This window comes from Alligator mississippiensis, chromosome 4 (genome assembly GCF_030867095.1).
Source record: "Alligator mississippiensis isolate rAllMis1 chromosome 4, rAllMis1, whole genome shotgun sequence".
Lineage (NCBI taxonomy): Eukaryota > Metazoa > Chordata > Crocodylia > Alligatoridae > Alligator > Alligator mississippiensis.
In genome coordinates, this window is record NC_081827.1 from 213,242,287 (window position 1) to 213,256,830 (window position 14,544).

A 14,544-nucleotide genomic window follows, 5' to 3' on the forward strand; every position below is an offset into this window, starting at 1 on the left:
AGCAAAAAAACTGCCCTGTCTTGAGTGGTGCTGACTTGGGGGCCAACCTCAGGGTGGACATGTGCCCCCTCCCTCCTATAGCCCCCAAATCAGTTGCCTGCAACTTCAACGGAGCCAAGATTTCACCTCTGTTCTTTGCAATTTTGTCATATATATTAATTCTCCTAACAAAATCTGTTAATCTTTGCCAGGTATCATGGCCAGGTATAGACATTACCCTTTTACCAGTATAAGTGATTGGAAACCAGTCTATACCCAGAACAGAAGTTCAGCACACAAAACCCATCTATGCCCATAAGAGAACAGAAGTTATGCATACAGAGACTGGTTTAAAAATGGCAGAACCTGGTCTAAGATTTGCACCCCTCCCCCACACCAAAGGTGGGATGTGTGTTCTGTTAGTTACCAATCTAACCTATGCCACTTACAGAAAACTGTGTAACTTAGATCAGTTTAATATAAAGTATTTCCATTGTATGTTTATACCAGCTGAATGTTTTGACTGTGGTTTCACTGTCATATTGTCTGAATTATTTCCTTCCCCTTTTCAAAGGTGATGATACCACTAACCTTGAGGCGCCCAGCACTAAGCTGTGGAGGCAAGGACCTGGATGCTGCAGTCACTCTAGCTCTTGCCTGTGCCAAATTACCTGTTTAAAGAGATGGAAACAAATTGAAAGAAGAGTTAAAAAAGTTTAGCCCAGTGCAGGGAAAATCCAAAGGTGGGAAAGCAGTCAGGGCAGCAGCAATACGAATGCTACCAGATACCATCACACTTCCGTTGAACTCAGATTGTCACTGGTTGCACACCATGGAGCATTTGGCAATGAAACAGGAGACAGGTATTGTGGTACAGTGTTGATTTAAGAGGGAAAATGTCAGTGATAAGGTGGACTGTCACTGGCCTTAGCCAACTGAGTTGATGAAAGCAACAGGAGCACAAAGGCAATACAGCTCAATCACTAGTAATCAATTTCTTTGTGAATCACCCAAAGATTCAAGAAAAAAAAAAAAACAGAAGAAAGCAATTTAATATGAAATGGCATGTGCTTAGATAACATGCTTAAACTAACAAACTGATAAGACAGTCTCTTATTTGACCTTTTGACACACAGTCTGCTTAATCCCAAAGGCTATTGTCTTGTAGGATTTTCAAAAACTGACAAGATTCCGTGGTCAAAATCACATTGTTTTAGCTTGGAGTCAATGAAATGACATGATTACTTTGTAAAAAGTACAGTATAAAGCACCCTAAAGCATTTTCACTTTTATTTGCAGAAAGACAAAGTCATTATAAAACAGCTTTTCAACATAAATGCTCAGAAAAAAGAGAGGAAGTGATACGGACTGTGCATGTGCAAGACACTCCGTCTATTTCAAAGTTTTAGCAAGTCTAGCACAAGATGTCCAAATGTTTTCTCTGGCTATATCTTCAGAGGCTAAACTGTGATTAATAGCATTGAAAGAACCCTTTGAAGCAGGATTGGTGACATCAAAGTCCTAATCCATGGGTGGCAGGATTTTTATAATGAGTGGGAAGCATTTTAACACATTTCAAAGGATTTAGAGCATGAATAAACAATAGATCTCTGCAGATGTACCACACACCTTTCAGAAACATAACACATAAATAAGTTTCCATTTTAATTTAAATGTAAATAAAGTGTTAACACTTCTTTCAGATGTTAAGTGTCTTGTTTGCATCAACTCCAGTGTCTAGCTATTTGCTTTACAGAATGCTGGTAACTCCAAGCATTCTTTTGAGTTTTGCTAAACTATTTATTATATAATTGGTATGGAAGCAAAATGAAATAAACAAAAGCAAAGTATATTTACGTAACAGTACTTATTCCATAGGGTAACTGAGTAAGTATGGTATGCACATTAGACGGAAGAGAACTTTTGACAGCCTGTGCTCCTACTTCGCTTCTAACAAGGAAACAGCCAAACCTCTGAAAATAATCTGGAGGCTGGAACTGGAAAATATGGAGATTGCATTCTTTGGAGCAATTCAAACACTATGGACAGTCATGATTCATGTCTTTCTGTTTTAAGTTGTTGACATTCTGAACTTTGATACAATGCTGCAAAAATGACATATCGTATCCAGACCAAACAAAATGCAGAACAATTTGGCACATCATGGAATAGAGGACGTGTCAATGTTTTCAGGGTATAATATTTTGGATTGTGACAAATGCGAGTCTGTTTTGCTACACATTGAAAGATAAAACATGGATATTTTTCTCCTAATCATAATGAAGAAGCCAAGCATGAGCAAGTAGTGGGGGCATCTCATTATAACTTTTCCCCTTATTCAGTTGTATTTTTGACATAATTCAATATTACAAATGACCTTGGGGAAAAAAAAGATTTGTACCTTTTTTAGATGCAGAAAGACTGAAAACCTAGGAAGAGTTTTTTTTTTGTCATTGTTTTTACATTCATAGTTCAAATCTTGTTTAAGCTTGAAGCCTCTGAGCTGTAGAACTAGCAACATCTCACAATTACGAAAACTAAACAATTGAGAAGGAAGAAATTTGAGTTAGTTTGCTTAAACAGCCAACAGGGTTTCTTTTTCCCACTCTTACGAACGCTTGTTGAACTCAAATGACTAATTAACATTTTATATAAATAATGTTTGTTAAAAGTTCAAGTTCCTGATCCCTTCAACTAAGGTTTTAGAGCTATTAATATGCCAGGGACCTCCCAGAGATCATCCAACTCATCTAAAGTTAAACTTGGCATTCCTGATAAGGCAAAAAAAGCAGAAGAAACATCTTTAAATGGAAATAGTAACAAATTTGCTGGCCACCTTTAGTAGGCTAAAAATGGAAAAGGTCAATTACTAAACAAAATCCTTTATCTGTTGTGATGTTTTTCATTAGCTTTTCCAGTTCAGTGATGAACCAGAACTGTAAACTGAGGTCCAGATTTCAACCTTCCTAAAGGTCAGTGGTGTCTATTTTGGGGGTACAATTTTACCTCAACATTTTAAAAAAAAAATTGTGCATGCAGATAAATTGGCTGTGGATCTAGAATAGATTTTCCTCCATATAGTTTATGATTCCATGAAAGAACAGGTTCAATAGTAACACCATTCTAACCGTTTTCTTTTAAAAAACAGATTTTAAAAGTTCCTTTACATTGGTAAGCCTGTGGCACAATAGCTGAGTGTTCCTTAATCTTGTTACAGGGGTGTAAGTTGTAGCCGTGTTGGTCTAAGGACATAGGCAGACAAGGTTCCTTGGGTGAATCTGATATCTTTTATTAGATCAACCCAAATAGTTGGAAAATAATTATTAAGCAAGCTTTCAGGTTCAAAAACCCTTTGTCAGGCTAAGGCCTTAACATCCTTAGCCTGATGAAGGGTTTTTGAACCTGAAAGCTTGCTTAATAATTATTTTCCAACTATTTGGGTTGGTCTAATAAAAGATATCAGATTCACCCAAGGAACCTTGTCTGCCTTAATCTTGTGGAACTCCTACACACACCCTAGTGTCTGTTAGTTTTATAATGGTTATAATCTATACCTTAAAAGGAACAAATAATAGATTTTTTTTTTATTGATGGGAAATCTATTCTGAAATTTACTGGGCTGTACCTTATAGTCAAGATTTGTTTTATATGGAAAATTTCGGATTATTGTACATATTATTTGAGAATCAAGCTTTGGTACTTTATCTGATATTTGCTACAAGGAGATATGGTTTTCTCAGAATGGAGAGATTCTGATTCCTCCTGTCATATTTATAAGACCCGACTCTGAGGTCTTAACAGGAGACTAATTCTTGTTTAATTCAATTAATATTTTCCTGGAAATGGATGACAGTTCATAGGTATGGGCAACAGTGTCTCTTTCAAGAGCTGGGACATGGTACCTATATATATTTCTAGAGCAAACTTTGAACCCTACCTGGGGTTAAAAGATGGCTGAGTACTTCATAATCAGTGAGATGAGGCATATGATCCATCCTCATTAGGATTATACTGCTGTTCTTGCTTCCTTGTTTAATACGCTGCTGACTGATAGATTCTCATTTTGTCGCCTCATTTTGCCTCCCTCTTCCTGGTACAGTGATATGACTTTACTTGGTACCACACTCTCTGCTGGCTATGTTTCAAACTGACTAAATGTAGTTTTAAAGTAAATCATTCAGGCATTTTCTATATTCTACACTCAATATGTGTGATTCTACCTATATATGGTGTGGCTGAGAGGGACTGCAAAAGAGGCCTGTAGCTGTGTAACACAACTGTGGTTTATTACAAATGTGGTGGGCTTGCTGGCTTTTGCCTGGCTGTCTGGGCTTAGGAGACTGCAAATGCAATTGGTGGGGCAAAACCCATCAATCAGAGACAGACAAGGGAGGAGCCAGGAGGAGAGCTTGCTTCCCCTCTACTCCAAAGTGGGTAGGGGGTGGGGGCAGGAGTGGACTTAATTGGGAACTACAGTTGCAGCCCTCCTAATTGTCAGTGAGGCCCTAAGGGACTGTGACCACAGGGAGAGGGGAGTTCAAGAAGAGTGGTTGCTCCTCAAGGGAGCGATCCTCCGAAATGGAATAGACTTAGTTTGTGCATGGAGGAAAGGCAGCAAGAGGGCACAGCAGCCCCCCTGGCTCTCCAGGGACCTAGCAGACCTCCTGAGGCTAAAAAGAAAGGCCTACAAAGGATGGAGGATGGGAGTCACCTCCAAGGAGGATTATTCTGCACTGGTCCGGTCCTGTAGGGAGCAGACCAGGAAAGCCAAGGCTGCAACTGAACTCCAGCTAGCTTTGAGCATCAAGGACAATAAAAAGTCCTTTTTCAGATATGTGGGGAGCCGGAGGAAAAGCAGGGGCAACATTGGACCCCTGCTGAACCAGATGGGGCAACTGACAACTGACGCCCAGGAAAAAGCCAACCTATTAAATAGGTACTTTGCGTCAGTCTTTCATCAGCCCCATGGGACGCCCATGCCCGCTACAGGGCCGGGAAGTCCGGGTGAGGGTGATCCCCTGCCCTCCATTAATGCTGACTTTCTGAAGGAACATCTTGAGAAGCTGGATACCTTCAAGTCAGCCGGTCCTGACAATCTTCACCCCAGGGTACTCAAGGAGCTGGCAAGCATCATAGCCCAGCCTCTAGCGCGGATCTTTGAAAACTCTTGGCGCTCTGGTGTAGTGCCCGAAGACTGGAAGAAGGCCAATGTGGTGCCTATCTTCAAGAAAGGGAGGAAAGTGGATCTGGCTAACTATAGGCCCATCAGCCTGACTTCTATCCCGGGGAAGATCTTAGAAAAGTTTATTAAAGAGGCCATCCTTAATGGACTGGCCGACGTCAACATCTTAAGGGATAGCCAGCACGGGTTTGTTGCGGGTAGGTCTTGCTTGACCAATCTCATTTCTTTCTACGACCAGATGACCTATCACTTGGACAAGGGAGAAAAGATTGATGTCATATATCTTGACTTCAAAAAAGCCTTCGATCTGGTGTCCCATGATCACCTCTTGGAGAAACTGGCCAATTGTAGCCTTGGGTCCTCCACGATCCACTGGCTGGAAAATTGGCTCCGGGGTCGGACCCAGAGGGTAGTAATTGATGGAAGTCACTCATCGTGGTGTCCTGTGACCAGTGGGGTCCCCCAGGGCTCTGTCCTTGGACTCATACTGTTCAACATCTTCATTAATGATATGGACACTGGAGTCAGAAGTGGACTGGCCAAGTTCGCCGATGACACCAAACTTTGGGGCTGGAAGGTCGCACCCAGAGAGTCGTGGTGGATGGGTCAGCTTCGACCTGGAAGGGTGTGGGCAGTGGGGTCCCGCAGGGCTCGGTCCTTGTACCAATACTCTTTAATGTCTTCATCAGCGACTTGGATGAGGGAGTGAAATGTACTCTGTCCAAGTTTGCAGATGACACAAAGCTATGGGGAGAAGTGGACACCCTGGAGGGCAGGGAACAGCTGCAAGCAGATCTGGACAGGTTGGACAAGTGGGCAGAAAACAACAGAATGCAGTTCAACAAGGAGAAATGCAAAGTGCTGCACCTAGGGAGGAAAAATGTCCAGCACACCTACAGCCTAGGGAATGACCTGCTGGGTGGCACGGAAGTGGAAAGGGATCTTGGAGTCTTAGTGGACTCCAAGATGAACACGAGTCGGCAGTGTGACGAAGCCATCAGAAAAGCCAATGGCACTTTATCGTGCATCAGCAGATGCATGACGAATAGGTCCAAGGAGGTGATACTTCCCCTCTATCGGGCGCTGGTCAGACCGCAGTTGGAGTACTGCGTGTAATTCTGGGCGCCGCAATTCAAGAGGGATGTGGATAACCTGGAGAGGGTGCAGAGAAGGGCCACTCATATGGTTAAGGGCCTGCAGACCAAGCCCTACGAGGAGAGACTAGAGAAACTGGACCTTTTCAGCCTCCACAAGAGAAGGTTGAGAGGTGACCTTGTGGCTGCCTATAAGTTCATCACGGGGGCACAGAAGAGAATTGGTGAGTATTTATTCACCAAGGCGCCCCCAGGGGTTACAAGAAATAATGGCCACAAGCTAGCAGAGAGCAGATTTAGATTGGACATTAGGAAGAACTTCTTCACAGTTCGAGTGGCCAAGGTCTGTGTCGCAGGGCACCTCGGTGCTCCTGCTCCTAGAGAGGAGAGAACCCTGGCAGGACACTAATGAGCACAGCTGCGGGTTGCTAGGGCAACTAAGGAGAGCCAGCTGCCTGTAGGAGGCAGGGCCTGGCCCTTACAAAGCCCAGGGCTGAGGCCAGGCTGGCAGTTCCCTGCCAGCAGCCAGAGGGGCAGGAGCAGGAGCTCGAGCTCCTGCAGTTAGGATGGGAGGAAAAGCCTAACAGCAAGTATAGCTCGTGAGAGCTCCAGAGGTTGGAGCAATGATATTGAGTTACAGACAGGAGCCTTATGTTGTTATGGCCCAGTGCCTTACGTTTGAGTTATAGCCAGGGGGCTCGAGTTTATGTTTGCTTCTAAGATTATACTGGTGGTTTGGGTGAGGCTATAGGGGTTGGAGGAGGCCTCATAGGGACCCCCAAAGGAGTGGGGGGCCACAGCGCCTGAGGAGGGCACAGTGTACTCATAGGGACCCACAGAGGGTGGGACCCTAGTGCCAGAGAGGGCGCAGTATTCGCAGGGGGAACCCCAGTGGTATGGGAACCCTGGCGTCAGTGAAGGCACCGCGCCAGTAAAGGCGCAACTTGCAGGGTACATGGACCTCAGCCCCAGAGAGGGGCAGCTTTGAGAAGCCCCAGCACGGGCACGACGAGCCCCAGAGGGGGACAGTGTTATTAGGAAGCCCAGTAGGGGCACAGCGAGCCCCAGAGAGGGGGCGATATTATTAGGAAGCCCAGTGTGGGCATGGTGAGCCTCTGAAGAAGGGCTAGTGCTGCGATAAACCCCAGAGCAGGGTAGAGTGCTGCGGTTGCCCCCGGCGAGAGGGGGTAGTGGCACAGCGAGCCCTGGGAGAAAGGGAGCAGCAGCGTGGTGGGCCTGAGAGTCGGGGGGGCGTCACCGAGAAGTCCCCAGAGTGGGCGCAGAGAGCCCCAAATGGGGGGCTGTATTTTAGAAGCCCGAGTTCGGGCGACATTGTAGGAAAAGCCCCAGGAGGCAGCACTATTGTAAAGGCCCCAGACAGGGGGCGACACTATAGAGAAGGCCCCAGAAAGGGACAACATTACAGGGAGGCCCCGAGTGGGCTCGGAGAGCCCAAGAGAGGGCAATACGTAGAGGAGGTCCGAGAGACGGGCAGTATATATATAGAGAGACATACCAGCGTCTATCCCATCAGCAAGGCTTGAGGCATGGTATTAGGGGTTGGTAGGAGCCACGCGTAGCCCATAAGGCTAGGGTGCCTGGGGAGCACCCATCATACCACAAGACACCCAGGGGGTCCGGGGACAGACATCCCAGCTAACCGTGCCCAGGGAGTCGTAAGGCAGCCTCCCAACTTTATCTAACCATCAAAGACGTGGTGGGCGAGAATTTGAGGGTGCCCTTGGGCCGACTAGGCACGGTGAGAGGGCTGTAAGGAGATCACAGCCCTCCTTCAGGACCCTGCCGTTACAGTCTGGAACGGGCTCCCAAGGGAGGTGGTGCTCTCCCCTACCCTGGGGGTCTTCAAGAGGAGGTTAGATAACCATCTAGCTGGGGTCATCTAGACCCAGCACTCTTTCCTGCCTATGCAGGGGGTCGGACTCGATGATCTATTGAAGTCCCTTCTGACCCTAACATCTATGAATCTAAGAAGGAAGAAGTCCTGGCATCAAAAAGAGCTGGAAGAGCTGCCCATCAGGCATATCCAGCTGCTCGGAAGAGCCCGAAAAATCCCACTAGACGGAAGCAGTGGGTGGTGCAGGCATTGCTGCATGAAAGGTCTGAAGGGTACTGGGACCCTGGGAACTGCAGTGAGGTGGCTCAGGTCTCTCACCCCAGCACAAGGCCAGGCATGGGAGCCAGCGCTACCATGGGGTGAGTCATTATAAGGTGTAAGGCCCTGGTGAAGGAAGGGTCGGGTGATCTGGGGCCCATTCCCTGCCTTCGGTTCGCAAGGGCCCTGGGAATGGAGTGGATCTTGAGTGCAGGGAGCAGCATTCAGAGTAGCATGGCCCTGTGTATGGACGAGGTGGCCCAGGCTCGCAACTCCCATTAAGAAGGATTGAGCCATTGGGACACGTAAGGAAGTCACGCCACTCCCCTGAGGCCTGGACTGAGCCCTCCCTTGGAGAACTATTAGCCAGGCCAGGGAGCTTATGAACACTGCCTCACCTGTCTCCTTGGGACATGTGGGTCAGTGGGGCAGCAGGTCTCCCACCAGGGAGTGACACTTGGGGAAGGTAGCCTCAATAAAGAGGCAGGAGGAGGAGATCCCCTAGAGGAGGGGAACCCCTAGAGAACTCTTGTATCTCATATTTTAGGGTGTTTTTTGATTTCTTGATACATGCTGTACATTTTTGGAGTGTTTATTAACTGTTAACTGTACACCTTATATTTTAGAATGCCATTTATTGTTGTACTTACCTGTTCATATCATTTGGAACCATTATGCTTACCTGTTTGTATTTGGGTGTGTATGTGGTTATAGTTATATGTATTTCTAACCTGTAAATACTCACTTTAGTTTGCTACCTTTTTATATATACCTATATTAAATTTGTACCTGGTTAAGACATTGCTTTCTGTCCCACCTCTATTGAGACACGATAGGTGGGAAGGAACTGTGAGTGACTGCAGTTTCCACCCCAGCACATGTGCCCTGCTGGCTTTCCCCTTCTATTGGTGAGGGGGGACACTTATTTTGGGGACATCCAGGTTACATTTTGGGGGCTCATCCGGGGCTTGCCAGCAGACAGTGCTATAGGGCAAGTGCTACATGTCTCTATAGATAAAGGAAAGCAATGTCAGAAAGTGACAATTTACAACTCTCTTGGGGGGATGGAGGGCCGGGACCTCCAGGATAGGGAGAGGCCACCACCCTGCCTGAGGGGACCCCAGGTTAGATTGCTGAAATTCAACAAATCATCAGAGAGGTAGCTATTTCATCAAATGACTGCGCAGCATATAAAAAACTAAGCAACTTTTTGGGCAGCCTCCCCACTCCAGCAGGAGAGGAGTGATTTGAATCATGGACTGCCCACATTCAGGAGACTCTGATGACATGGCAGATTCCAGAGGAGAAAAGATGCTGCTGCCTCCTTGATGCGGGAACCCGCTTTTGGAGTCATCCAGACAGGGAAGCTCCAGAACCCAGACACCACAATGCAGCAGTGTCTGCAGATGCTTCAAAATGTATTCAGGAGGCCATCCCAGAGTGGGGGAGCATACTACGAGCTTTTTAGTACATTTCAACAAAAAAGGGAGCCCGCCTTGGCCTATCTGTTGCATTTGGAGCAAGTACTGCAGAGGGTAATTGCCCAAGGGGCCATAAGTTCCAGCGAGATCAATAGCATAAGGCTCTGCCAGGTTCAGATAGGGGCCTGGTATAGTGTGACCCTCATTAGGGACCTTAATCTGGCAGGGCGAAAGAGCAACCCGCCAGGGTTCAGCCAGCTAATGTGAGAGGTGAGAGAATAGGAGGAGATCCTCCAGTTAAGAAATGCCCTGTGGGTGCAGGAGGATCCCCCTTCCTGTGGAAGTCCTATTGGCCCAGCTATGATGGTGGTCCCCCAGGAGGAAGGTCCCTCCAAAGAACCCCCACCTAGAGTGGTGGCAGCCATGGTCTCCAGGATTCCTCCTGGGGTGCCACCCGAGCTGGGGTTGCATGCCTCATCCCAGTCTAGAATGAGACCCAGATTCAGGGCACCCAGAATCTGTTACCAATGTGAGGATTATGGGCATTTGGCCAGGAGGTGCATGCAGCCAGAGAACCCAGGGCTGGTGTTTCAAAGGCTGAAGGTCCAGTGGGGGTCAGAAAATAAAGAGGGGATGGAACAAGGGAGTTAGCTCCGCCCCATGGCATCTCAGACTCCTGAGCCCTGTTGCCCTGAGGATTGATAGGCCCCAGGGCAGAGGACCCTGTCACGGTAAATGGGAAACAGTGTTTGGCTTTATTGGATAGTGGGTCACAAGTGACTATATTATTTACCTCCTTTTATAAAACGCATCTTTCTCACCTGGAATTGCATCCACTTACCAGATTAGAATTATGTGGGTTGAGTCAGGACCAGTACCCATATCTAGGGTACGTGGAAATCCGTATTAAGTTTCCTACCACGGTGGCAGGAGTAGAGTAGCCCTGGTATGCCCTGATCTGGGATGGATGAAGGAGGCCACTCTCCTCATTGGGACTAACTCCCAGATGTTTCAGGTCCTGGCTTGATACTGTTGACAGCAGGCTGGACTGGGCTACCAAACCCAACTGCTAATGCATTCGCTATGCTCAGAAGCCTACATCCATTGGGAAAGGGAGGGTGTAGAAAGGCCCCTCAAGCTTTTGGGAGCATTACATTCTGGGGAAATGCCTCAGAAAATCCCCACTCAGAGCTAGTAGGCCCTCCCTATGACCTGCAAATGGGAGGGTTAAGGCCGATGGCTGGGTCCTGTTGTTGTGGGGTCCTTTTCCAGGAAGAGGTGGCATGGGGAATTGACAGTCCCCAATAGGGTATTTGAGGGTAAAGAGCTGAATCAAGAATGAGTGATGGTAGTGGTGATAAACCCATTAATGAATGATGTGCACCCAGGGCAAAAGGTGGCCACGGTGCAAGGGGCTGAAGTGGTGAGCCCCAGAGCAGGAGAGGCCACCCCCACCATTGACCCCAGCTGGTTCTTTACTGGGGATTCTCCAGCTCCTGAAACTTGGAAGATACAGTTACGGAAAAAACTTCAGGCTCGGACTAATGTATTTTCCCTACACAACTGGGACGTGGGAAAAGCTAAACAGGTGGAACATCAGATATGCCTCAGCAACCCCAGACCCTTCAGGGAGTGTTCCCATCACATTCCCCAGCCAATGTTGATGAGAGAGGACCAGTGACATCTACAAGAGTTCCTTGATCACAAGATCATGTCTAAAGAGCCCATACGCGTCACCCATTGCAGTTGTTCACAAGAAGAATGGGTCTTTACACATGTGCATTGATTATCGTGTCCTAAATCCTTGGATTGTGGTTGATCAGTACACCCTCCCTCGGGTTCAGGAGGCATTGGATTGCCTAGGGGGCAGTAAATGGTTTTCAGTATTAGACCTCAGGAGCAGATATCAAATCCCTCTGAGGGAGGAAGACAAGGAAAAGACTGTGTTCATCTGAACGCATGCCTCAGGGCATTTTGGGAGCACTGTCCAATGCCGCATGGAGAAGGTGGTGGGAGACATACACCTAACCCAGGTGTTAGTGTACTTAGATGACATCATAGTTTTTGGGAAGATGCTCGAGGAGCATGATAAGAAGCTCCTCTGTATTGGACTGCCTCAAGGCTACAGGGTTAAAACTGGCCTTGGATAAATGCAAGTTCTGCCAAGAGTCTGTCAAATATATGGGGCATATGGTGTTACAGAACAAAATTAGCACCAACCCAGAGAAGGTTTGAGTGGTGACCTCTTGGCTGTGCCCCTCTAATTATAGGGAACTAAAGAGGTTTCTGGGCTTCGCTGGGTTCTATTGGCATTTTGTTCAAAATTATGCAGCCATCACGCACCCCCTAAATTGGCTCACACAAGGATAACAAGTGGGGAGGCCTTTGAAACATTGAGAGGTGTGGCACCCCACACAGGGAGTACACAAGGCCTGGAGTCCCACCGAACCTTTTGGACCCCAATGGGATGCTCAGTGTGAGGAAGAGTTCCGAGAGGTCATCTGTCAGCTGACAAAGGTCCATGTTCTGGGATATCTGGACCCCAGCACACCCTTTATCTTACACATGAATGCTAGCTTGTCTGGGTTGGGAGCCGTCCTCTACCAGTTGCATGATGGACGCCGCTGCCCAGTGGCCTATGCTAGCCAGAACTTGGTTCCTAGCAAGATTTGCTATCTGGCCCACAAGCTGGAGTTTCTGGATCTTAAGTGGGCAGTCACGGAAAAGTTTAAGGATTATCTGTATGGTACTACATTCCAAGTATAGATGGATAACAACCCATAGACATACATTCTGATCAGCGCAAAGCTTGATGCCACGGGACATCTTTGGGTGGCTGCTCTGGCCGACTACTCTTTTAGTTTGCACTATCAGGCAGGCCACCGAAACGTAGATGCAGATGTGCTCTCCCAGTTGGCTCTGCCTTTGGGTCAAGCTGTGATACCCCCAGAAATGATCCCACCACTGTAAGCCTGCTTGAGACCTGGTGGCTGCCAGGGAAAATGCGGTGTGTGTGGCCGAAATCCTGGGGATACCCTCTAAGGGAATCCCTCGAGCCTGGGTGCAGTACAGTGCTTTGAGCCTGGCTGTCCTCCTTCACATGCCAGCCACAGAATGGTGATGGGTGCAGGAGCAAGACCCTGATGTGAGGGATGTGTTATGGGCCCCGATGAAAAGGGGTGCAGCAGCCACCCCCTGGCGAGAGCCTCACCCCCATGGCCCATCTCCTGGTGAAAGAGTGGGAGAAGTTGCAGCTCACTGACAGGGTGTTACATTGTGAGATCCAAGATCCTGAGGGAAGGGCCCTGTTGCAACTAGTGCTACCTAAAAGTCAGTGAGAGCTCACCCTCCAAGCCCTGCACAATAACTTCAGCCACCTGGACGTGGAATGCATGTTAGCATTGGCCAGGGAGAGGTTCTTTTGGCCCCGGCTAGCTGAGACCATTAAAAACAAGTGTAACTCCTGCAAGAGGTGTGTAAAGAGAAGGACCCTACCCACAAGAACAGCATACTTGCACACCATAGAAAGCTCGCAACCACTAGAATTAGTGTATATGGACTTTTTGGCAGTAGAAGGGGAAGGCAATCAAAAGGGTAACATATCTGTGATAACAGACCACTTCATGAGGTACACTCAGGCCTTCTCCACTCATCAGATGGCTAGGACAGTGGCCAGAGTATTATGGGAAAAATATTTTGCCATATTCAGGTTGCCTGCCCGAATCCATTTGGACCAGGCGTGGGACTTTCAGAGTTGCTTATTGAAGGAAGTATTCACCATTGCAGAGATAAAGAAATCCAGGACCACCCCATAACATCCACAAGGAGACCTGCAACTTAAGCGATTTAATCACACACTATTAAATGTGCTTGGCACCCTAAGGCACTAACAAAAGGCTGCGTGAAGTCAACATCTGGCCAATTTAGTGCATGCTTATAATTCTACTTGCAACAATGCCACCGGGGTTAGTCCATATCCCCATTGACTTGTTTTGGAGTAGAGAAGGCCTATGATCAGCTTGTTACCCCTGGGCAATATGCCCAACAACTAAGAGATCGCTTAAGAAGAGCCTACCAGTTAGCTGCAGACACTGGGGGTAAAAATCAACGACAGCACAAGTGAGGCTATGATGCCCATGTACGAGAGCAGGGTCTGAGTCAGGGGGCTTAAGTGCTTCTGTGGAACCTCGGATGTATAGGCAAGCATAAAAATTGCTGACCAATGAAGAGCCGGATTGTACACCAATTTGAGTGGCCAGGGTCTGGAACGGGCTCCCAAGGGAGGTGGTGCTCTCCCCTACCCTGGGGGTCTTCAAGAGGAGGTTAGATGAGCATCTAGCTGGGGTCATCTAGACCCAGCATTCTTTCCTGCTTATGCAGGGGGTCGGACTCGATGATCTATTGAGGTCCCTTCCGATCCTAACATCTATGAATCTATGAATCTATGAAACCATTGTCCAAAGGATGGAGGACTTGCCTGTGTATGAGATAGCTCTGGAAGAGGGGCTGGACGCTTAAGGGTCATGCACAGGAACTTGCTATTGCCTGTAGGGGAGTTAGTGGAGGTCTGTCTGAGTAGCCAGGGCCGTCGCACAGCTCAGCCCAAATCATGACCCTGGGAGAGCACACCTCAAGAAACAAACCTACTAGTCACAACCCAGAAAGAATCAGATTCTGATTCTGACTGGGATGGATGGTATCCTTCTCAGTTCCACCCCAGCTTGGACATCCACACCCCAGGGGATGCACTCTAAC

General features: G+C 47.5%; 1 protein-coding gene across 1 annotated transcript in view; it reads right to left on the reverse strand.

Annotated features, from left to right (window-relative positions):
• MYO3B (myosin IIIB) overlaps nucleotides 1-14,544 on the reverse strand; it is a 367,182-nt gene that overhangs the window by 167,293 nt on the left and 185,345 nt on the right. The window contains exon 26 of the mRNA XM_059726270.1: nucleotides 571-650. Coding sequence (XP_059582253.1) covers nucleotides 571-650 — 80 coding nt within the window. The remainder of the gene's footprint in view (nucleotides 1-570; nucleotides 651-14,544) is intronic.